At 34.7% G+C, this 23,780-nt stretch overlaps 2 protein-coding genes and 1 pseudogene across 4 annotated transcripts; 2 read left to right on the forward strand and 1 right to left on the reverse strand.

Annotated features, from left to right (window-relative positions):
* Positions 1-1,184: 1,184 nt before the first annotated feature.
* On the reverse strand, positions 1,185-7,790 carry LOC18607724 (RNA-binding (RRM/RBD/RNP motifs) family protein). Its single transcript, XM_007042026.3, has 18 exons — positions 7,622-7,790; positions 7,481-7,541; positions 7,348-7,384; positions 7,041-7,171; positions 6,887-6,967; positions 6,700-6,778; positions 6,289-6,422; positions 5,596-5,735; positions 5,388-5,438; positions 5,205-5,287; positions 5,055-5,109; positions 4,855-4,969; positions 3,632-4,124; positions 3,332-3,545; positions 3,173-3,243; positions 2,572-2,740; positions 2,331-2,460; positions 1,185-2,170 (listed from the first exon to the last, which is right to left on the reverse strand). Exons 1-18 carry the CDS (start codon positions 7,718-7,720, stop codon positions 1,452-1,454), a joined length of 2,862 nt encoding a protein of 953 aa, XP_007042088.3. The 5' UTR covers positions 7,721-7,790; the 3' UTR covers positions 1,185-1,451.
* A 3,532-nt stretch (positions 7,791-11,322) lies between these two features.
* On the forward strand, positions 11,323-12,734 carry LOC148763937 (epoxide hydrolase 1-like; annotated as a pseudogene).
* A 4,993-nt stretch (positions 12,735-17,727) lies between these two features.
* On the forward strand, positions 17,728-23,542 carry BLH7 (BEL1-like homeodomain 7). 3 transcript variants are annotated; one of them, XM_088803403.1, is made up of 6 exons: positions 17,729-18,062; positions 18,234-18,630; positions 19,449-20,420; positions 21,376-21,755; positions 21,861-21,921; positions 22,517-23,542. In XM_088803403.1, the coding sequence occupies exons 3-6, from the start codon at positions 19,521-19,523 to the stop codon at positions 23,216-23,218; spliced, it is 2,043 nt and encodes a 680-aa protein (XP_088659529.1). In that variant the 5' UTR covers positions 17,729-18,062; positions 18,234-18,630; positions 19,449-19,520; the 3' UTR covers positions 23,219-23,542. The 3 variants fall into 3 exon arrangements, with proteins under 3 accessions (XP_088659532.1, XP_088659529.1, XP_088659530.1); XM_088803406.1 differs by having other exon boundaries at positions 17,728-18,328; positions 19,490-20,420; XM_088803404.1 differs by having other exon boundaries at positions 17,729-18,630; positions 19,455-20,420.
* Positions 23,543-23,780: the final 238 nt, after the last annotated feature.

Below are 23,780 nucleotides of genomic sequence, written 5' to 3' on the forward strand. Positions count from 1 at the left end.
CTATACATATGGCTTCCATTCCACCATGTCCAGGCACGTGTCGATTTGCCATCTGTGACATTTTTTCAAGCCCTAATAAATGACATGAAGAAGAAATATATCAACTAAACCATTTCAACGAAAGCTATCATAAATAATGTATGATCACCAGCTTTTAGGTACATGATCACATCAATTTTTGTGTATTTTAATGGCAAAAGTGTCGGTTCGTGAAGCATATATATATATTAAGTTCAAACCATGGTTGTGATTGACACAAGGCAAGTATAATTCTCACCTTCCATAGACATTTAAAACCTCCCCTCATCATGAATGGCCGCTTTACTTTTTTGAGCTAAATGTAGGGAAGGAAATAAAAGAGGGTATAATTAACTAACTTAATTAATATTGTTGAGTAAGTTATAAGATACCAGAGAATTTTGCGCCAGTGAAAGGAGAAAGAAAAGAATATATACAAGTCACTTTCAATCATTCATTGTGAATGGGGAAATAATCATGGAATTATGAAAGGTGATGAATGGAACCATCGGCCATGCATTTCCATGATATCAACCACCCCATCCAATAAACCAAACTGTGGTTGTGTTGTTGACTTTTAGAAATATATTTTTTCTGTCTATGATTTTGCGGCTTTGCCCTTAAAGTCACCCACTACACAACAATGGAACATGCAAAGCTATGGGCTGTAGAGCATATGATAGAAGAGGACATCATTTGGTCATTATCTTCTTGCCCTTTCAAGAAATGTGGCAGGGACAGCTTCCTAGAGTTGTGGTTGGAATGGTACCCTGTTGATATTGCCAATTTCACTTCTTTATCTTTTTTTTATTATTATTATTTGAAAGGCACTGAATTTATTCATAAAATCTCACATGGAGACTACAAAAAGCAAAGCCTTCTTTGTCTTGAGTTAATTTCCATGGTGAACATTCTTTTTTTGGGCTCTTACACTTTCCAATGGCGGATAACATTTGCCAGTTAGAACTTAGAAATGATATGCCGTGATTCTTTTGTTTATCCTTTAAGCAATCTCTGCACCAAATGAGAAAAGATATTATGTATTATCTAAAAGTTAGTAAACTTGTGAAAATGCCATTGATACCAACTGCATTTTGGTAATTCTCAGTCTTGTTCAAACTTATTCAGAGAATATTCGGGAGAAAACGAGTCCCCAAGGCAAACAATAACTCAACAGGATGTTTTCACCTTTTTAGGAAGGTTATATCATCAAATGCCAAAATGTTCTCAATCTCTAAGTATGTAACAACAAACAGAATGGAGTTGAATTGCTACCTATATGTTACAGGTGCACAACATTGTTAATTATAACAATGTACAAAACTTATAGCAATTGCTTTAACATCAATCGCCTCAATAAATCTTCTCATTTTTCAAAAGATATATCTTATAAGACATGCTACAAAACTGGCTAAAACCTGCCAAAATGGGAATTAAGCTTGAAACCATCTTCTAAGCTTTTTAGAACCTTGCTTTTCAGCACCGGCTGTTTCAGATTTTGGCTGTGAGAATTTAGATCTGTACTGTTCAATTAGCATATCGAGTTTGTCTACTACATCTCGCCCTGATGGGTTTTTCTTCTTTTGTGACCTTTTCCTCTTCGAACTTTTCTCTCCCTCCTGCTGCTTTGCCTGTTGTTGTGGCATCCTCTCTTTTGGCTGCAAAACTGCTTCCATCTCCTTAAATGATTTTGATTTGCGAGTATCATTAGCGGTTGTTTGAACCTTATCTGAACTTCCAATATCAGGCTTCGGGACACCTTTGTGATCCTTAGGCTTACGATTTGACCCTTTCAACTTCCAATTGGAGCCTTCCAAATTTTCTTTCAAAGAAGTCGGTTTTGTCTTTTCACCGGCTGGATTATGCTTTGGCTTCTTAGTAGCTTGGCCGTCTTCAGCGGCAACTGCATTTTCCATCTCAGCCTTTTTGAACTCTGGTTGTTTTGTTACCCTTTTGTCATCTCTGGACTTCCGTTTTCTGGATTTGGTAGGGTGAGCATCAAATGAATTTGATTCAGCATTTTGCTGTGCATTGTTCATATCATCACGACCATCCAGCTGCTGAGCCTGTAACTTAGCTTTCCGCAGCTTCAAAGTCTGAACATTATCAACAGCAAACTCCACTATTGGACGATGCTCAGGACCAAAAGTTTCTGCGAATAACCAATGAGCATTTTAGATTAGAATAGAAAAGAAAATCACACACTTAATTAACTTTTTACCCATTGTTAAACCACCCTTTGGATGTCTGTAAGCTAAAAGCAAAAGCATAGCCAATCATAGCACATGAGATATTCCAATGAAAGGCATTACCAGGGTTATTATTAAGAACCCTCAGGGCGACAAGTGCATGTTGATGTTCTGTAAACTCAACAAAAGCAACTCCACGTGACTGATTCTTAATAACAAGCTTCCCCTTCTTCACACTTTTCAAAAACTTAATCTGCATGAGGAATATCAGAGTTGTGAGAGAATACTCTAAATATCTAGAAAATTATACAAAAAATTTAAAAGAAAAACACTTTATAGTAACAGATTAAAAAATTTAGCTAACCTGTCGTATTACAGGTTTTTGCTTTGTAGCTCGTGAGATGACTGCATCAATACAAAGTTGTTTCAATTCTTTTTCAGTCATGGACTTTGGCAAATTGTATATAATAAGTCTTGTCTTTGAAACATGAAAATTTGGAGATTGAAGCTTGGTCATCTTTTTTTCGTGCAACCTGCAGGGCATCCAAAAAGCTTTAGAATAATAATATAGGAAAGTGAAATTTCACAATAGAATCAGCAGGGCCATCAAGAAGTCATTCCATTATCAAGTTACTTTCAAAAACTAAAGCTAGGTCAAATTTAAGGATTTTGTAACAAACTCGCACATTCTTTCCTATAAAAAAAGGACTCTACATGGGAGAAGAAAACCATGACAACAATTTTCCATATAAAAAACGCAATGAGATATTCAGAAGACAACATCTAAGTTTTGGTTTTGAGTATCCATTCAAATCATATCTGGCCAAACTAGAAACCTGTTAACTACTAAGCAGTAAGCAGTCAACCTGATAGCACCCATTTGCATTATGCAGCAACATAGGCAGGAGAGAAATTGATGCTCAACAACTCACATAATCAGGGGAAACCAATAAAAAAATCCTTACATTTTGCGTTTTTCCATATCACTAGCTGAAACATCTTTAGCAGGTGGAGTCCCCTCAACTATAAGACCTTCCTATTAAGCCAAAAAAACAAGAATGTCAAAACAATATTGCAACCACATTAAATCAATGGAAATTCTGTTAATTGTTAGGTAAAGCAACCTTTGCCAAGTAAAGATTACGATGGTCATGTTCCTCAACTTTGGCCTTCTCCAGTTCCTTATCATGAGCTGATTTCCTGTCCAAAGCCTTCAACACTTTGAGTTGTCTACCTTTGAGAAAAATACCCAAACCAGATGCAGCATTTACTGCTGAAACTGCTGCAATAGCTGCATCTATTGTTTTAAACTTGAGAAAACCAGTGCCTCTCGGTCGCCTGTCAGAGGAGCAAGAAAAACATAAGTACTTATTAACTTAAAGGGGCAAGAAAACAAAACATTTCAAACTAGATTGAGTCCTCACTTGGTAACTGGATGAAGGACTGGAAGAAAATATTGCACTTCCCCAAATCCAGAAAACCTTTCTTTCACTTCTTTATCATCAATATCAAAAGGAAGGTTGCTTATGAAAATTGTTCTCTGCAAATCATCTTCTCCATCTGTCAGTTTAATATTTGCTTGTTTATTTTTGCTGGATTTTTCAGGTTTAGTCATATCTGATCCTATTGCAGATTCAATAAGTGACTTATTTTGCACGTTAATGGTTTCATCTACATTCAACTCATCATCCCTCTTAGGCAGAACGGCATCATCATGAGAGGATGTCACCAAGTTATTTAGAACTTTTCTTGCAATGTCTGCTTCCATATCAAAATCAATTGCTGTTGGTGCTCTTGCTGTGTCTAACATATTCGAGTCATCTGAAGCAATACCACCATCATTGTCACCATCCCCACCTTCGTCCTCCATATCAATGCTACTACTATCACTTTCCTCGTCTCCTTCATGCAGCTGCCCTGTTAAAGCAATCTAATGAGATAGATATTCCATTGCAAACTAAAATGCAAAAGTAAAAGAAGAAAAAAAATACTAGGATTTTATCAAGAAAATGGTATGAAATATCAAAAGCCAAGTCTAGAAGAGAAGGGTTAAAATAAAACATATCAATTACAGTGAAGGAAGGCACCATCTTCAACATAGATCAGGAACATCCCTACACATTTGGTATAGAAAACTCCAGATCCAAAACCCTACCATACTCAACTAGTTTTATATATACGCGTGTGTGTGTGTGTGTGTGCGAGCGTGATACACAAACACGTATACATTATTTTGCAAAACTAAATAAAAAAATAAACCCACACATGATAATAGTTGAATATTCAAGCAAGCAAGTAATCACTATTCAGAAGTCAATAAATAACAAACTATCAGGCGACCACGCATGGCAGATGAATCTTATTGCACATATGCAATTAACTTCATAAAATAACTAAGAAAGAACCTCTTTAATACTTTTCAAGAAATCTCTACTCTCATTATTTTTTTTGAAAGATTACTCTCATATGTTTATCCTCTCCGCTTCTATAACCATAAGAAATATAGCTTCTTTATTAGATAATTAATATAGATAAATTATCCATTAAGTCAAGACAGCTCATTCAGCTCTAGGTGATACAGGCAAAGACTCAGAGAAGACAAGAAAATAAGCATTCTTGACAAAGAAAATCAGTTAAGGACACAAACCGCCATCTGAAGCAACAGCAGCATTAGCACCACCACTGTAAAGTTTCTTTGGAACAGCCCAGTCAACAGCTATGGGTCTTTTAGCAAACTTTTGCCCATTGAACTTTTGAATAGCCTGAAAATAAAAAAAAATGTAAAAACAGGAAGCAAAAAACTCTAAGCTTCATATCTTGGAGTAAATGACAACCCAGAGGGATTACATTTTCTGCATCCTGTTTACATGTGAATTTGACAAAAGCAAAACCCTTAGATAACCTGGAAAAAAAAAATGAAAAAAACCACTATATGAATGAAAAAAAATACAAAATTTAATAGACAAATTTAAATTATTTTGGATGAAGAGAACATACCCCGTTTCAGAATTATATGGAATAAATACATCCCAGACAAACCCTGCTGATGAAAACATATCCCTTATCTCATTTACTTTAGCCTACAATAAAGTTCAGCAAACTACTTTAGAAGTCAAGCACTTTCAAGTTTCAACCAGCAAAATCAATGATAGGGGTAATATTCTGTCAGCATCAAATAACCTTATAAGGAAGATTTCTGATAATAATTTTCCACTTTTGAGTCTTGGAGCCCTGGACCAGAAGTACCAGAAAGAAATAATTAGATTATCTCAGGCAAAAATGATTAAAAGTACAAACTAAAAAAATATGAACTAATAGAATTTCTTCACTCAATCATTCATGTATAAGTACCAGTTGAAGCATGACAGCTTCATCATGGTTACTTTACCTCACCACCCAACTGGCGTGCCCAAACAATGCCTCCCTGTATCTCTTTCTGGTGCAACATTGCCACAACAGCCCGAGCCGATTTGATACTTGTGAAAAGTACAGCTGAAGCATCCATTTTGCATCCATCTTGAGCAAGACCTGGTAAAATTTGCATTTTATGGCTTGTTATTATCCCATAACAATTAAAGTAATCCTCAAACAAAAACTTCGATTATCAGTCAATTTTCAATTTAGAAACCATTGCCATATGTTTTAACAAAATATAACAATGAAAAATTTGGAAGCACCAAAATACTGCAACTTAATAGATTTTTTAGTGAATGAATATGAGCAATAAAGCATCCAAGTTTGTGCTGAAAGCCATTACAGCAATGGTGTGTGGACGTGCCAAAGACAAGCATGAAGTGCGTTATATGCCATACCAAATACCACATGTCACAACTAAGTACGCTTAAATCATAAACTATTTCAACTGATGATATGTCTATAAAGAATATATTGTACACCAACATTGTAGAGAAAAGAACTTTTTCGGTACCCTATCACCACCATCCAAAGAGCCATTCAAATTATGGTAGTTATATCAGATATAACATTACTCTACTTCTAAGCATTCATTTTTTGGGTTTCATGTGGGATAAAAAAGAAAAAAACGGGTTAAATGGTAGCAAAGAACATCTTTCTCACTTACCATGTCGTTCAAGCTCTTCTTTTGGGAGAGGATAAGTTACAGCACAGACTGTGCCACTCTCCTTTGCACATCGGTGAACATCTTCTGCCATCTCATTATTAAGAAGACCACCAAATATCACAGTCCTAGCAACCCTTCATGACATTGACAGGGGACAGAAAGGTCATGCCTTGATGTGTTAGAAAGTGAATATCATAATTGTGAAGCAATAATGAAAAGAACATCAGAAAACCATGTTTCTAATATGATCTGGCAAAAAAATAAAGCTCTAAAGATTTATTTTACAAGTAAAATTTAATTCGAAATTGGCTGCCAGGAAATAGACAATGATATTAAGGGTCCTTATCTAATTCCAATATTTGATATTAGAAAGAGTAGTTTGTAACAAAGATTGGCAAAAGAATTCAATACCTCTGCTTTCCTGAACAATTCTCTTTATCAGCTAGATCTGCACAAAGTGTTGCTGCTTTTCTAGGTTGCACAGGTTTCTCTGAATTTACATTTTATAATATCAAATAAAAATCAGATAAGAAAACAAGCTACTAATGAAAACTAACAACAACTAACTATAATTGAATAATATAAAAACTTTTTCGACCTAATTTTGGTGGGTTTGAACCATGCTCATTCACAGTTGAGGTAAAACCATCCTTGTCATCTTTTGTCTTCGTCCCATCATCTGAGGCAGCCATTCATTAAGGTTCAGGAGAATATATACATAGACTTCCAGAACTATAGAGAAATATTCAGACCTTGGGTTGCCTTTGACCTTCGCTGCTCCAATGGTGCACGATGCATAGCATGTTTAACTCCAATTTTCCGACCTCCAATAGAAGAACCATTCTTCAGGTCAATAGCACGATTGGCATCTTCAGTAACAGCACTGCAAAAGAGATACAAATACAAGACAAAAAGGTAAACTCCAAAGTCTATCACCAAAGAAAACATGAAAATTCGGCCCAACTATTCGAATTAATAAAGCTTGTAAAACAAAACATAGCGCCGTAAACAGAAAATAAAAACAAAACGATAGATAAAAATGAACCTCAATTCACTTACAATTGAACGAAACCGAAACCACGATGTTCAGTTGACCCTATGAACAAGATAAAGAACATATCAGTTTTCTTAACGAATGACTAAAATCATGACGAAAAATTAATTGTGTGCCTCAAAGCACTTAGCCACTAACCCTTCTTTGTAACCATAAAGCAACGCCTGATTGGACCAACATCGCTAAATGTTTCTTCAAGCTGGAAAAAATTCAAAAAAAAACTAAAAAAAAAGAACTTAAGACATTGTCCTCAAGCTTATTTTCCAGGACAGAAAATACCTGAGAGTTGGTAAAAGAGTAGGGCAAGTTCGTGACGAAGACAGTGGAAGGTGAGTGTTCGGATTCGGGTCTTTTCTCGGATCTCTTCTTCTTGCCCATTGATGTTTTGGCTGCTGAGGAAGTGAATGAAATTTGGAACCTAAAATCCCAAAAACCTCGGCTCTTGAAGGAAGCGTGGGGGTACTATGTGCGGGGTTTAAAATTTTGAGCCGGTTCGGGTCGGAAACGAAAATTGATAAAGATTTCTTGGGCTACGCTTGGATTTAAGGCCCGAAATACCTTCCGGTCCATGCATTTATGGGCCTAAGTCGGATTAAAATTTTGATTTTAACCACTTGAAAATGTAAAAAAAATCAGTATTTGCAATAAAAAAAGAACTTTGGGCCCATTTTCACTAAAAACGGTTTTGGGATAAAGTGCTTGCTTACCTTGACTTTTTTTTAATTTATTTATTTTTTAAAAGTAAAAATAGAGTCAAATATTAATTTTAAAAAAGAAGTAACTTTTTTAAAAAAATAAAATTTAAAAAAAAAGAATTTCAAGAAAAACTCCTATAAAGAGCTTTTTCTTATCTTTTTTTAAAAATACAAGAGAATTTTTATTTTTATTTCAAAAATATTTTCATCTATTAAAAATAATTACAATATTACTCTCTCAAAAAAAATACATTCTATAATAATTTTAACAAAAATTATAACTTATAAAAAAAAACTTATAAAAAGAAATTATCAAATAACTTTAACTTAATTTTAAAAATTATTATTTTTCATAAGAGCTTCATAATAATTTTTAAGTTAAAAAAAAATTAGACCAAATAGGCTCAAAATGTCTCAACAAAATAAAAGTCAATTGAATCGTCAACTTTTATAATTATAACAATTAAATTAACTTCTATTCCCAAACTTAGGGTTTTATTATCCAAAATACTAATAGTAATAAATATAAATAAATATCTTATTCAACATCACCTGATATAAAATTATAAATGACCTTTCTATTAATAATCAATATTCAATCATTAATTATAAATCTTTATTTTTATTAAAAATAAATATATAAAAGTTTAATTTGATGTAATAAAAAATAAAAATTTATTTAAAATTTTTTAAAATAATTTATTTTTAATTTGATGTAATAAATAAATATATTTTTTCTTTAATGAAATAGTAGGTAGTAATAATAAGTCTCTGGTCTATCAATTATTTTTATTTATGAAACCATTTACTTTTCATCAAAATAAAATGAGTTTTTTGGTGAAAAGAAAAGTTATTTCGTCCAACAAAAAGCAATAGGATAATAAGCTGCTACAGCGGCCGATACATGGACTCAATAAAGAGTTCACCTCCGATGCATTATTGTCAATTGATATTTCCAAAGCATTACGGCAAGGTGGCTGACTCTGTTTTGCTTCGGGTTCAGAATTTCCCAGACCTTTTTGGCGGGTTAATGTCTCAGTCGGTAGGCTCACAAATCTTTAGCTAGTTGGTACCTACACATCACGTATCTGTCTTTTAACAACAAAACATCTAAATATTCAAAAAAAAAAAAAAAATCGAACCGATAAAATATTCAAAATTCAACAAGAGTTTTACTCAACAAAGTGGGAGCAAAGCCGTATGAAGCTGTAATGTTAAAATCCCTCTTGTCGCTATCCCCATTTTAGAGATTATGAGTTATAAGATTTAATGATCAAATTTAACGTTCGGGTGAATCTAAGGTTTAGTAAATTAAATTTTAAAATTTAATGAATCAACTTTAAGATTTGATGAACAGATTTTATAATATTGTGAATCCATTTTATAAAAGTTTGATGGATTGATATTGAGAATTTTATGAATTAATTTTAAAGTTTAATGAACAAATTTTAAAATTTAATGAATCAGTTTTAGGATTTTATGAACCAAACTGATTTTAAATTTTTTAAACTGATTTCAAAGTTCGATGAACCAATTTTAAAATTTATGAACTCAAAAACCAATACCATTGATTTTCACAATTTCTTAAATATCTTTCCTTACCGATCATGCTACAAAAGGTATCAAGACTACAAAACCCTTTGCTTATTTTCCAAGAGAAATGTTGGGAAAAGTATCTTGTGTCTTTTTGTTCAAATTCAAATGAATTGAAGGAATTTGCTAATTTGATAATTTGATGAGAAATGTTATAAGGACCAATATTTTTAACTTTTCTTCCAGTTGACCGATACCTACTTTAAAAGGGTGAGAGAAAACGTTACAAGCAAGTAAAAGAATATGTCAGAGAAAATAAATATCAAAATAGTTCTTAAAGTACTAAATATCGTGATAAATGTAAGAGAATTAAAGAATAAAAGAGAATCATAAAGAAGTTTTTGAGGAGAATGTGTTAGCTCCGTAAGGAAGAAAAGATCCCGAATGAATTGTGAAAGGTTTTATATATAGTGTTAAAGGTCACGGTTATAAGAAAATACTTTAATGTACGTAATGAATGGCATTGTTAAAAAAAGCTTTAATGTTGAGTAATTGTTAATAACGGTTAGAAACACATTATGTGACTGTTAAATAATTAAATGTAATAAAATTTTATTTCGAGTAAAAGGTAATTGAGAAAAAGTATATGTGAAAAGATATCATAAGTAGGGGTGGGCGTTGGTCGGTTGCAACCGGACAACCGACCGAAATCATCGGTTAATGTAACTGACGATTGCAATAGCAACCGTCGATCTATCCAATCGACCATCGAGGGGACTCCTTCCCCCCCGAACCGATCAAATAATCGTCGGTCATGTTTTTTTTTTTCAAGAAGGGGGGAAATACCATAATACCCCTCATTAAACCCCCCCCTCCCCCGACCCATAAGGGTAAAGAAAAGAATAGCAGCTTCTGCTGCTATTATTCCCTTTCCTGTTTCCCCGACCCCCCCTAATTTCTCCTTCCCCTACTTTCCGCCACTCCAACTCTCCCTCTCACTAAACCCTAAACCAGCAGCCACTAACAAAGTTGGCTCTCTTCCATTCTTCAACTGGTGCTTCTTAGTCAAAATTACTCCCACAGTCTATAAAAATTATCCCGAAACCGACCTAACCGATCACCTTAAAAATCGATCGAAATCAATTTTTGGAGGTGCGATTCGGTCGGTTAAAATGATTGAAATTTTTGATCGATTTTCAAAATAACCGAGCTGAAACCAACCGAAATCAACTTTGCACACTCCTAACCATAAGAGAAATTATACATGAACAAATACAAAAGAAAAAGTTGTATATGAACAGATACAAGAAAAAAAAATATATGTGAACAGGTACTCAATAACAAGAGAAGAAATACTTGTACTTCAGGAGACCTCTTAATTATGTTCACATCTAAACCACAAAGCTAAATCTCTAAAATATTTTAAGATGAAAGTAACTCATAAACTTTGTCACTTATTTCGAGTTACTTTTTCTTTATTCGTATAAAATGGCTATTTTATATGAAATAATTAATTTACTTATATTAGTTATTCCACTAGTATCTTATTTATTTTAATTGCTCTACGTAAAGTACTACTTCACTTATTTTAGTTATTCTCATTATTATTTTTATATATTACATTATAAAATAATTTTTTTAAATAAGTATTAATTTAAATAAAGTATCGACATCGAACATAGAGAACTCCAAAGTTTTAATCATCAAACAACTACTCCTTGAGAGAACGAATATCAATGGAAAAAAATAATAATGTTGGAGAGTGACATTAAACATAGAAGGGTCCGGACCGATGGAATCTGGATGCACATAGTAGAGAAAGGAGGACCAGTCGTACTACTTATTCATGGCTTTCCTCAGCTGTGGTCCTCCTGGAATTACCAGATAAATCGTTTGGCTGAGCATGGTTTTAACGTCGTTGCACCCGATATGCGAGGCTACGGTGACTCGGACTGCCTCAAGAATCCATCCTCTTTCACACTTCTCCATCTTGTTGGAGATTTAGTTGGGCTTTCTAGATGAGCTAGGCGGAAAACAGTTGCAAATCGATTTCATTTTATTTTGTTCTTATCTTCTCTTTTTTCTTTCTTTCTTTCTTTGCATGGAAATCATGATTGAATCGAACAATACGGAAAACACCCATATGCTCATGGAACATGGAAAAAGGAAAAAAAATGTGAATATAAACTTGGAATTCTTTTTTTCTGATGTTGCCAAAAATATTCCATTTTGCACTAATGCTACAAACAAAACAATGTGGTCTTTCTGGACAAGCAATTGTGGTGGGACATGATTGGGGTGCACAAGTTGCATTGGCAGCACCTTTGCCTCTTCAGGCCAGATAGAGTTAAAGCCCTGGTTAATCTAAGCGTACCTTACTGGCCACGCTCACCAAATATCAAACCCATTAAGGCCATCACCGAAATATTTGGAGAAGGTCTCTATACCTCCCAGTTCCATGAAAGGGTACCAGAAAAAATTAGTTCTAGTGAGCAGCTGGATCTTCTAACTTGTAACAGTAATAATCTGCCATTATAGACAGGAGTGTTTGTTTGTTTGTATTGTTGGAGCCAGGAAGAGAAGAAAAATCATTTTTCAAAATACGACTCTTTGACAATACTGAAGAAGTTTTTGTTCATCAACGCCCCTGATCATCTTCTAGCTGATCCTCCTGGTGTTGAAATTATAGATTTTCTTGAGACCCCACCTTCCTTGCCTCAGTGGATAACCCAGGGAGAACCTTGAATTCCACGCAAGCAAATTCCAAAAATCTGGTTTTACCGCTGCCTTGAACTACTATAATGCCATGGACATGTAAGATAATACAGAATAATGACATATTTCTCTTTCTTAGAAGCAACAGTCAGTTGACTGCATTTCTATATTTATTGTCCTTGGAATGAACGTAGGAACTGGGAGCTTCTTGGACCATGGCAAGGAGCGAGAATTACCAAAACTACAAAATTCATAACTGGTGGGTTTCACTTATCTGGAACAAAAGACTATTATGTTGAAGGAGAAGAATTTAGGAGCCTTGTAACTTACCTTGAAGTTGTTGTCATCGATGGACACCATTTTATCCAGCAGGAAAAGCTGAACAAGTTACCTCTGAAATCCTATCCCTTTTCAGCAAGGAAATCTCGTGTGTGACCAATAATTCATAATTTCGTATAACTATTAAGTTTCAGCATCGTGAATTTTTCTACTCTCGCTTGTTCAAACTACCATTCAATTTAATATATGAATGGACTAATTATTTCCAATTTTCCATATTTTCTTTTTTCCTGCTATAAGCATAGCTCATAATGGGAAAAAAAAATGGATTCTCTGGTTGCTATAGCATTACAGCAGCTGGCCTTCGCCTGATACTTTAATGAACCAATAGTACTGAGCTGTTTATGTTTATTGTGCGTGGTCCATGTTGAAGTCGACTGGAATTTCTCCATTTAATTGAGACAGACAAGAGTGAGCCCAATTCCTTGCAGTTCATGAAAAAAAATTTCTAAATAAATAGATTAATTAGGAAAAGGGGAACCACGCTTTCGACTCTATCTAACAGATTTAAGAAAAATAAATGCAGAGACGTAAAAAAATAGTAATAGTAGTAGCACTATAAATTTTGCAAATATGACTGCCTTGTAACAAACAACGTCTGTACGGCCTGCGGGAGTCATGTAGAATGTAATAAATTCATTCAGAAAAAGGTCATTATGGAGACTTGGCATTAAATCTCTGCAAACCAAGCATGCTGTGAGTAAATGAAAAATATAAAAAAAATTCGTGTACTTTAAGAATAAGTTTTTTACTCTGATTTGTCACACTCAAATTAATCTAACTTAAATGGATGGAAACTTATATGTAATTAGTATAGTTAAAGCTTTTATTAATTTACGGTAACTTTGATCGAGTAAAAACTCAAACCCAAAATATAAAAACAATGAATTAAGTGATGACTGCTGACCAGAAAGTAGGAGCTAGAAAACTAAAGCAGATTCAACGTTGCCTTTATATATTTCTGTTTTTAAGTGAAGTAAAGCAAAACCTACGCCAAGTGAAAGCAGAACTGCCTCAAATTTAAGGTTGGGTTAATAAATAAATAAAAGGGGGTGTGATAGAGAAAGGGAGGGAAGGGGCGGTCCATTTCTTTCTCAAATGTACTAAACAAACAAAATGCATGGCCAAAAAGACAAAAAGCCTGCTAGACTTTGCGTCTCTTGTGGGGCCCACCAGCATTATCAACTGGGACCCACTTCCTTCTGTCACCGCTGATATCATCCTCTGATGGAAACCCCGCCCCCTCCTTTCGTCTTGAATGAGGGCGGGAGGGGGGGAGCCCCTCCTTCACCATTTTTGAAAACCAGTTCTTTTGCATCATAGGCTGATTCTAAAAGCTAACACGGGGACCACATCCCACATCAGAAACTAAATTAATTAATCACTGATTATACGCTAATCATGTAATCAAACCGCACACGTGTCAGTTCGAGTTAATCAAACATTCGTATGTTTTTATGCCCACTTGGTCCAGAGCGAAAGATAAGCTTGCTAATTTTTAGTATTTGTTAATTGAGGATTAACGACTAAGCTATTGTAAACCAAATCACAGTTGGCTATTTCGCTTATAAAAATCATCATACTCATTTAAAAATTGCACAATTAGTTTAGATTTTTTAGTTATATAAAAAAAATAAATAAATAAAAGTTGGTAAGTGGAGGTGAATTATATTTTTTATAAAAATAATTCCTACGTGCCGGCCGCGGGGATTCGCTTGATGGCCTCTCCTAAATTTATTAATAAAAAGTTTGGTGCCAAGAGCTTAACCAATGACCAATGTACATTCAAAGGGGATTTTTTTTTTTTTAAAAAAGCCTATTATTGGATAAGAATATGGTTTAATTTGATTAAGGCACTCTTCTTGCATGCTACCATACACAAGTACGAAAAGAAAAATGCCTAGGAATCTTCAAAGTCTCCTGTTCTCGTGACAAATTTTCATTTTAGGAGATATATTATTTAACCAAAGTATTCTGCAAAGCCAATTGACCAAAATTCATTTTTAAATTTAATAATTTGGTAACTGACCCTTTCTTTATATCCTTTTTTTTTTGGTTTCTTGAGTATTTTTTTTCTTCCATAATTAGAAACTCTTGGTTTAATGAATGATGGATTATTTTCAAAATATTCCTTATTAATTATGATTAAGAATGTATAAACAGTCAATTCAATGCTAAAATTTCGAAAATTAAAAAAATCCAACTTACGTTCTTAATCTTACTAGAGTTTAATCTATCTACACCAAAGACTTCACTAATTTCTTGGCAAATTGGAATAGCCACTTAATACTACTTAATATAGTATTTATCCTAAAATGTGGTCTTAACCTTTTTTTTTTTGTTCAACATGAGCAAATAATGAGAAAGAAAAGACTCTCTTCATCCAAAAATCACATTATCTTCAATTTTTAAATGTCTAAAACTTGTAATTTCTTATATTTCATCCAAAAATTAATTTTTATATGAAATGATCTAAATTTATTTGTTTAATCTCGTCCTAAGGTTAAATTTATTTAAAAAGAAAAGGAAACAACGAATGAAACAGAAAGAGTAGCTCCAACCGTACAAAATGTAGGCAGGGCCAACGTTTCCCTAAACAAAGCATAGATGTTTGCAGCTGATGGACACAACTTACAACAAATATGACTAAAATCGGCTTTTTGCCAAATCGCATTTTCACGATGTGATAAATAAGTATAATTGAATTAAATAAAATACCATACTATTTTTTTTTTATTTTCTGTTTTTTGACAGTATAATTTTATTTCTAAGTATCGGAAAGTGTACACTTTTGAGTGTTTATTTAATAAAAGAAACAGGAGCAATGATTATAAAGTGAAGGTGAGAGATGTTGCCGTTTGTGTCAGACAAAGCAATGAAAAGAAAAAAAAAAAAAAAGAAAAAACCCAGCTACGGAATCATACGTGTGAGAGTGAATCTTGATTGCTCCAACCAATCACATCTTTCCATTTATTTAACCTTAGATTTCCTACTTTACTCGTTTCGCGAATCCCAACGACAGCTCTCTCTTTCTCTCCCTGCAGCAAACACAGCAAAACCTATTCAATTCAATACACGTCAAAGCTCTCTCCCCTTTTTCCCTTCCCCTCTGCTTCTCTGTCTCCTGGGCAGCCTTTTTGGCCTTTGTCAGTTTGCTCCTATGATTTCCCTTTGTTACCAAAATGCCCCTCCGCCCCTTCAGCTGGTGAGATTTGGTTTTTATGGCTCTGCCATTCGTTCTTTGATTATAAGCCACAATTATTGCCTTTTTGTTTGTCTTCTAAGCTAAACAATGTGTTTAATTAGGGTATTATTGTAGGGGCAGTGAGCATGAAAAACGTGGGACTGTTGGGGATCCCAAATTATTCACAAATATAAATTAGGAACCAAAAAGTTATAAGGTATGATCCTTGCGTTGATTATTTTAGTAAGCTGTCAAATGCTCTTATTAGGCATGAAAGACCCCAACAGAGATTGGTGGGAGGTCTAATTACATATAAAATAATTCAAATATATATATATATCTTGTTATTCATCGGTTAAACTATAATAGTTTTCATAAATTTCGATTGATAATCATAAAAAATAAATAATATTCGAGATTATAGTACTAATTCAAGTCCTTTGACTCTTCTATCACACGAGTTCACCTCGTGAAAGGATACTTCAATTAAGTTTGAACTTTCTTCCCTATGAACTTTGAATGCATATAAAGTATGTACAACTCAAACTTGATAGCAATATAAATTGCATAATTAAATTTGTGAAATGGACCTACTTCCGATAAATCTTTGTTTAGTAACTATATGATGGAGGCAATCTAAACTAGTTTATTCCTTGCGTAAGCCAATAAAAAGAAAAAATAAAATTTGGGGAATTGCAGCCGCATGGGGTCCATATATACCAATACTATAAGTGCCTTACCTTACAAATTATATTAACCATAATCAATCATCCAAAATTTTCCTCAATATTCGTACATTTATATCTTTTTTTGGGGTCCAATTGCCAGACCATTGGGTCTGTTTTGCAGAACTTTATGCCATCGAAGAGAAAATGACCCTTGATTTTATGGCCAGAAACCAAACAATAAAAAAAAAATTAAATTCTTTGATGGTCAACGAATTGGAAACGATGAGAAAATATTGATGGGTTTTTTCCATGAAAAACCAAGCATATGCCACACTAAATTTTCTAATAGTAGGTATTGTTTGGAAAATTGGGAGGGGTTTCTAGAATAAAGACAATTAAGATAAGATGTTTGGTATTCAACTTTGAGCTTTATTTATAACTAAAATTTAAGCCTACATTTAATTTCAAGTATTTTGATTTGATAAACCTAATCACCTTAAAATAAATACTAACCTATTCTTAGTTTCTTTAAATCATGCTACACACCGTCACCAACGACTAATGATAATATCGTCAAACGTTAATTAATTATATATATATATATTTAATAAAAATATAATATCTTGGATTTGGATGCCAAACTTATAAGAGAAAATCGAGAAAAAAAAAACTATTGAAATTACTTTCATATTCTTTTGTCACGGATTTATACATTCAATCTAAGAAAACATATCTTTATTAGGTGAAGAAAAACTATTATTTCTCTTTTTTTTTATGTGAATTTCGTATTATTTCAATGAAAATAATATAAAATATTATGGACAATACTATTCTTTCCCTGCATCCTTTAAAGGGAAGACACTACCTTTTTCGAATCTTTAGTTCTCATCCATTGAATTGCAGCTCTCCTTGTCAAAGGCAAGGCCATTTTTTTTTTTGGTTATAATTTGGCTTGAACTTGAAATCATTTTAACCCCCGAAAAATGAAAGGAGTAAAATTTATAACGATAATTATGCAATAAGAATAAAAATGAAGGGGTAAAAGTATAAATAAAGAGAAGTACAGAGCCATGGAGTCTAAACTAAACATTAGTTAGAAGAAAAAGACAAGCACAGTGATATGGGCACCAACCGGTGCGCCCTTTACATTTAAAATAAGGAAAAAAAACAAAATTAAGAAAAAGTACACAAAAAAACTAGTATAGTAGACAGTAGTAGTAAATAAGTAAAATAAATAAAAATGAAGATAAAAATCAAAGAAAATAAAAGAATGTGGGTTATATGGTGGATATTGCTGCAAAAGAAAAACCAGACCTTCCATGCTGAAGGGTGAGAGAGACAGCAAAGAGATTGAGAGAGAAAGAGAGAGATGGTGTGATAAAAGAGGAGGTTTAAGGGAGGGTTTTAGGTCCACCAACTGGTAGTTAGAGATAGAACTCCTTAACCAAACATATCCTCAACAACAGCCAAAGGAGAAGAAAAAAGAAGAAGAGGAAGAAAGGGAAGGAAGAAAGAAAGCAGTAGTGGAAGAATTTGAAAGAAGAAGCAAAAAGAGAGAGAGAGAGAGAGAGAGAGAGAGAGAGGAGGTCAAGTACTACCAACTACTACAACTGGGTTTCAAAGCAAGAACCTCAAAAAGCAAAAAAAGTTTCTTCTTTTATCTCCAAAAAGAGGAAACTATTTTTAAGAAGAGAAAAATAGTTAGAAGAGGGAAAGCTATCATCTTTTGAAGGGAGAGAGAGAGAGAGAGAGAGGAGGTATAAGGTTCAAGTTTGAGTGAATCTCTCACGTGGGGTTTGATGGAAATGATGGATAGAGAATATATGATTAGCAAAAAGGAGCAAAAAAAAGTGATATAATTCATTGCTCTTTTTCTCTCTCTCTTTGAGTTTGAATTATTATTATCATTACCTTTTATTTCTATCAGCAAACTGAAAAGGCTCTTTTTTTTTGGGTTTATCTCTGTTTTGATATTTTTATTGTGGTATGTGCAAAAATTTCGATGAAAAGTGAAGTGTTGGGTGGTTGTTGTTCTGGGTTCTTGGGATCGCAAAGTGTTTGGTTTCTGAAGGATTTTGTTATCAGCAGCGGATCGGGTGGTGTCTTTGAGAATTCCTGTTCCCCACAACTCCCACAAGTGTTACTGGTTTCAAGGTATTTTTTTATTCCTATATATACAATTTTTGACTTTATCTTTCATTTTCTTAACCCAAGAGATGTAGATATTGTCTTTAATTTTTTTTTTTGTTTGTGTTCTTTTTCCCATGTTTCTCTCTCCACTATCTTTCTCTTCTCTCTTTGTGCCTGGACAAGATGATCATCATAAGAAAGTAATATATCGGGATTTACAGATTTTGGGTTTGTCTTGTTTCTTTGGTTCTTTTTTGCTTCATTTATTTTCTTTGTTGGATATTTGATAAATAATTTATGTTTTCTTTGGCTCTCACTTGAACTTCTTCCTTTTCTTCCTTAGTTATCTTTTTTTTTTTTTTATCATGTTTCCCCTGGTTTAAGTTTTGTTCTAAATGTTAATGGGATTTTTTTTGGAAGTGATTGTAGATTTCTCATAGTTGTTGTTCATCTATAAAATTCTCCAGCTCAGAAACCTAACAAAATCCAGATGAATATGATGGGCTCTTGCATAGGGAATACTCGATTTATGTTTGGTTCTTCTGTACTCTTTTATTTAATAGTTTTCAGTGTTGTTTGCTGCAGACGATTGCTGTGTTGAATGCTTTGCTCACTAGTAAAGCATCCATTCATGATAGAAACTGATAATTGTGAAATGTCAAGAAGCTTAACCTGTGACTTTTACAAACTTGGATAAAGATTATACATCTTTTGAGATTATGTATTTGGATGAGAGTAAGATGTGCATATAAGATTTTTCTACTTCAGTTTTTATTTCTTCTTAACTCTATTCTCTAAATATGCTCCAATTGTTTATAATGGAAGTCATTTCTATTGCCCAGTTTCAGTTCATGGCGCAACTGTGTAATCTGACTTGAACTGGGGGCCAGGAAAGTTTCAAGATTGAGAGAAATATGGCTACGTATTACACTGGTTCCAATAATCAAAGAGATACCGCTTCAATGATCTATTTAAGAGAATCGATGCCTGGTTCATATCCAGAGGCACCAGTTCTTCCTGTTAATACTATGATGTATATGAATTCTGGTTCATACTCAGACGCATTCGCCGGGAATTCTCAGCAACAAAATAACTGCATTGAGATTCAGGCTGTGGAAGCTTCAGATTCAACTTCACAGCATCAAGAAATCTTGTCAAACCTTGGTGGCTCCCGAGTTGGGGTGCATGATTTTGGTACTTGGAGGGATGGTAGAAACGAAATGCTAGTTATGCATCCAATGGGTGGTCCTGCCAGCATCCTCCATGGTGGTCAAAGCTTGCAAGGGCAAGGACTGTCCCTTAGCCTTGGTACCCAAATTCCCTCTGGAATTCAAATGCCTTCCATGCCCTATCGAAACCCCAATTCAGGGTTTGCTTCATTCTTGAGTCCAAATCAATCACTTACCGGAGAGGGTGGCAGCAGGAATAGCTCTTCTAGAGATGAACAGTCAAGAAATGCTGAATATCTGGCACCTGGTTTTTCTGGAGGTAACCAAGATTCAAATAAAGGGGATATGTCTGCATATGGGATGTCGAGTATTGCAAGAACTATTCCTAATTCCAAATATCTCAAGGCAGCACAACAGCTGCTTGATGAAGTTGTTAATGTTCGAAAGGCTCTAAAGCAGCCTGATGGAGAGAAAAACCAAAGCTCACAAGACCGGATGAAGAGTTCCACGGATGATGATAGGGGATCAAAGAATGTGCCTTCAAACCAGCAAGAATGTTCCAACAACTCTCCAAACGAGCTTTCACATGCTGAAAGACAAGAACTGCAAAGCAAGTTAACAAAGCTGTCGTCCATGTTGGATGAGGTAAGAGTCAGATCACTTGATTGTAGGTTTTTTCCCATCTCTTGCTGAGATAAGCACATTCTTTTGTGTTTGTCTTGCACTTACACTGCAAAATAAGTTATATTTAGTGTAATGTTTGGCTGTTTTCTATTTCTACTCTCTTTGTTATATCTCTGTCATAGAATTGAAAAACTGCAATTCTCTAAATTTGAGTTTGGAAATTTTTTTTTTTCAATTAGATTGATTGAAGAGTTCACAAAATTCTACCTCCCCCCCCCCCCCCCCCTCTCTCAATGTGTCTGTGTGAGCACACATACACATGGTGCATGGATGTAGGTGCATTCTTGTCTCATCTTATGTAAGATAAAAACTTCCAGCATCTGAAAGAAAACTTGGTTTCTGGTCCCCAGGATAGATATATCAAGCCTAAAACTTTTCACAAACTTAGTAAGGTTCAATGGAGAAAAAAGCCCTTGATTCTGGGGATGAGATTGTCTTTTTGACCAGGATATTAATAAACTGAGAATTCCAACATATTTTTTGGATGGCCTGGTTGCTGAAAGACATGCTGACTTGTTTTCCAATCTCCTCTTCAGCTTCCTACATGTTATGTAAGCTTTTCAGAAAAACTGTTGCATCCTGAGGCCTAGGAGCCGTTGGATGAGTTTCATTTTAGTTTCATAAAGAAGCTTTGATACAGTGGAACCTTGTTCTTTTCTGTTGTTTGTTTGATGGGTGCAACTAAAATGACAGACATCTATCTTCTTGACCATAAAAATTTTCTTTTATGAAAGATGTTATGTCAATTGGTTCATGTGATTAAATTTATTAGTCATTCATACATCATCCTTCACCTTGTTAATCTGTGCATGAATGTCTCACTAATCATGTTAGACCTATGATCTTGGTTATACCTTAATTGTGTTATTGCTTTTCTTCTCTGATTTTGTCTAATGTTGAATAGTTGTTGCTGCAGGTTGATAGAAGGTATAAACAGTATTATCATCAGATGCAGATTGTAGTATCATCATTTGATGTGATAGCAGGGTGTGGAGCAGCTAAGCCTTACACAGCACTTGCACTGCAGACTATATCCCGCCACTTCCGATGCTTGCGTGATGCAATTAATGGTCAAATTCGGGTAACACGTAAAAATCTCGGGGAGCAGGATACTTCAGAAAACAGTAAAGGAGTAGGAATTTCTCGTCTACGGTATGTGGATCAGCAGCTGAGACAACAGAGAGCTCTTCAGCAGCTTGGTATGATGCAACAACATGCATGGAGGCCTCAGAGAGGGCTGCCTGAAAGCTCGGTTTCAATACTTCGTGCTTGGCTGTTTGAGCATTTTCTTCATCCGTAAGTCTGACATAACACTCCCTTCTTACTGATTTCTCAAATCTTACTTTTTTGAAAAATCTTAATGTGTCAGTTGTTCTTATTGCTATTTTTGTTGTCCTCCAGCTACCCAAAGGATTCTGATAAGATCATGCTAGCAAGACAAACAGGCTTGACTAGAAGTCAGGTAATCTCAAACTCATTATCTTACTAAGATATGATGAAGCACACATGATATGTTGTCATAAAAAGAGGAGCAGTTTAGGGCAGAGTTTGTAGATGTCTAGTTTTGTGATTAGCAGTGCTTGCTAAATTGGGATTAGCAAATTGTTTGGTGTTAGGAGTGTGTACTTGAAACTTGGCTGGGAAAGTTCTTTAAGTATAAAAAGGTTCAAATTAGTGGTGGAAGCAGTGGCCAAAAATGTTGGATATATAGTAGAAATAGGATTTAACGAGTATGTCTAAAATAACATCATTTGGAAAACATGGACTCTAATTCTCTCAAATTGAGGAAGAGTCAGTAGTATATTATTAGACATGTTTACCCCAGCTGAATAGCAGTGAGTAATTCAGCAGCCTCTTAACCCTCAGCACATGCTCTATCTGCAAGTTACCAATGGCTAGAATACAATAAATTCATGTTCTGTATCTTGTTGTTCTGGTTAAGTTGTTGATGTTGGTCTGTATGTGCCAGCATCTCTCTAGACAATATCCTTAAATCATGGCATAATTTCTATATATTTCACTGTTGTTGCCTTAATGACATATATGTATCTGCTCAGGTTTCCAATTGGTTTATAAATGCACGGGTCCGTCTCTGGAAGCCTATGGTTGAAGAGATGTACAAGGAAGAATTTGCAGATGCAGAAATGGACTCTAATTCTTCATCTGAAAATGCAGTCAAAGCAACGAAAGGTGATACAGGGACCTCTGAGGACAGAGGTGAAGATCTGCAACAAAGTGGGAGTTCATCAGCCACAGAGAGATGTAGCACTGGACAATTGATGGATTCCAAATCGGACCATGTTTCTGATGTAGAAATGGCAGTACCAAGTACTGGAGCTGGTTTCCAAAATGTCACACGTGGAGAAACTGAAACTGAATATGGGTTACTGAAGCTAAGGGAAGAGCAGAGGCCTAATGTGGATGACTCTAATCTCCTTCCTGATGCAATTGCTCATTCTGGTGGCGGTAATGATCGGTTTATGGCAGCTGCTGCTGCTGCTTATCACATGTCAGAATTGGGGAGGTTTGGAAGTGGAAGCGGTGTCTCTCTCACATTGGGATTGCAGCATTGCGAGGGGGGTAGTATACCTATGTCAGGTGGAAGCCATCAAAGTTTCGTTGCAGTGAGAGGGGATGGCATATACAATCCTGCAGCATCTTCTGTAGGAGCCGAAACAGCAGATTTTGAGTGCATAAATCCTGGTAACAGGCAGCACAGGTTCAGTTCCTCTCATTTGTTACATGATTTTGTAGCATGAAATGTCCTTGACTGCTGATTTACATGGGTTAATCTTCACATTATTCTCTTACGGGGAGAAGCAACAGCCGAGTGAGAGCCAGATTATCAACTGCTCGTTCATCTTGCTTGCCAGTGGTATTGGAAAGATAAGTCCTCTGAATATGGAGAAAGTATAAAGACACAGTTGTAATATATCCAGAAACTGATTGGAGGGTCAGCATATTTGTAAAGATACATAATTTTTGTTTAATATGTGAAGGGAAAATGTACAATTAGTTGCAGCTTCAGTATTGAAGAAGAAACATTCCTGATTTGAAATAAAGGTAGGAATTGGGTTGTTCTATCCAGGTGGACACAATGATTTTGATTGTGCTCTGCACTGTTTTCACATTGAACAAGAGAAAGAAAGCTATTGCACATTTACATTTAAACAGTGCAAGTCCATTCACCCTTTGACTGGTGCAAGTTCTTCGTCTTCAAACTCCATACCTTTGCTTTCCTTTCCAGCCTGGAAAAGAAGGAATCTTGAAATAAATGAGCAAGTATATCAAATTATGGTCTAGTTGCCGTTCTGTTTCTCA

The sequence above is a fragment of the Theobroma cacao genome, chromosome 2 (genome assembly GCF_053813885.1).
Source record: "Theobroma cacao isolate CCN51 chromosome 2, ASM5381388v1, whole genome shotgun sequence".
Taxonomy (NCBI): domain Eukaryota; kingdom Viridiplantae; phylum Streptophyta; class Magnoliopsida; order Malvales; family Malvaceae; genus Theobroma; species Theobroma cacao.

Bases quoted from the DNA above. Each gene is read 5' to 3' on its own strand.
- LOC18607724 (XM_007042026.3), bottom strand. From the start codon at position 7,720: ATGGGCAAGAAGAAGAGATCCGAGAAAAGACCCGAATCCGAACACTCA. The intron at 4,125-4,854 runs GTTTGTGTCCTT...TTGCTTTAACAG, and splicing joins TGCTGTTGCTTCAGATGGCG to GGCAGCTGCATGAAGGAGAC. The intron at 2,171-2,330 runs GTAATGCCTTTC...GGTTATTCGCAG, and splicing joins GGTTCTTAATAATAACCCTG to AAACTTTTGGTCCTGAGCAT.
- BLH7 (XM_088803406.1), top strand. From the start codon at position 18,276: ATGGAAATGATGGATAGAGAATATATGATTAGCAAAAAGGAGCAAAAA. The intron at 20,421-21,375 runs GTAAGAGTCAGA...TTGTTGCTGCAG, and splicing joins TGTCGTCCATGTTGGATGAG to GTTGATAGAAGGTATAAACA. The intron at 21,756-21,860 runs GTAAGTCTGACA...GTTGTCCTCCAG, and splicing joins TTTGAGCATTTTCTTCATCC to CTACCCAAAGGATTCTGATA.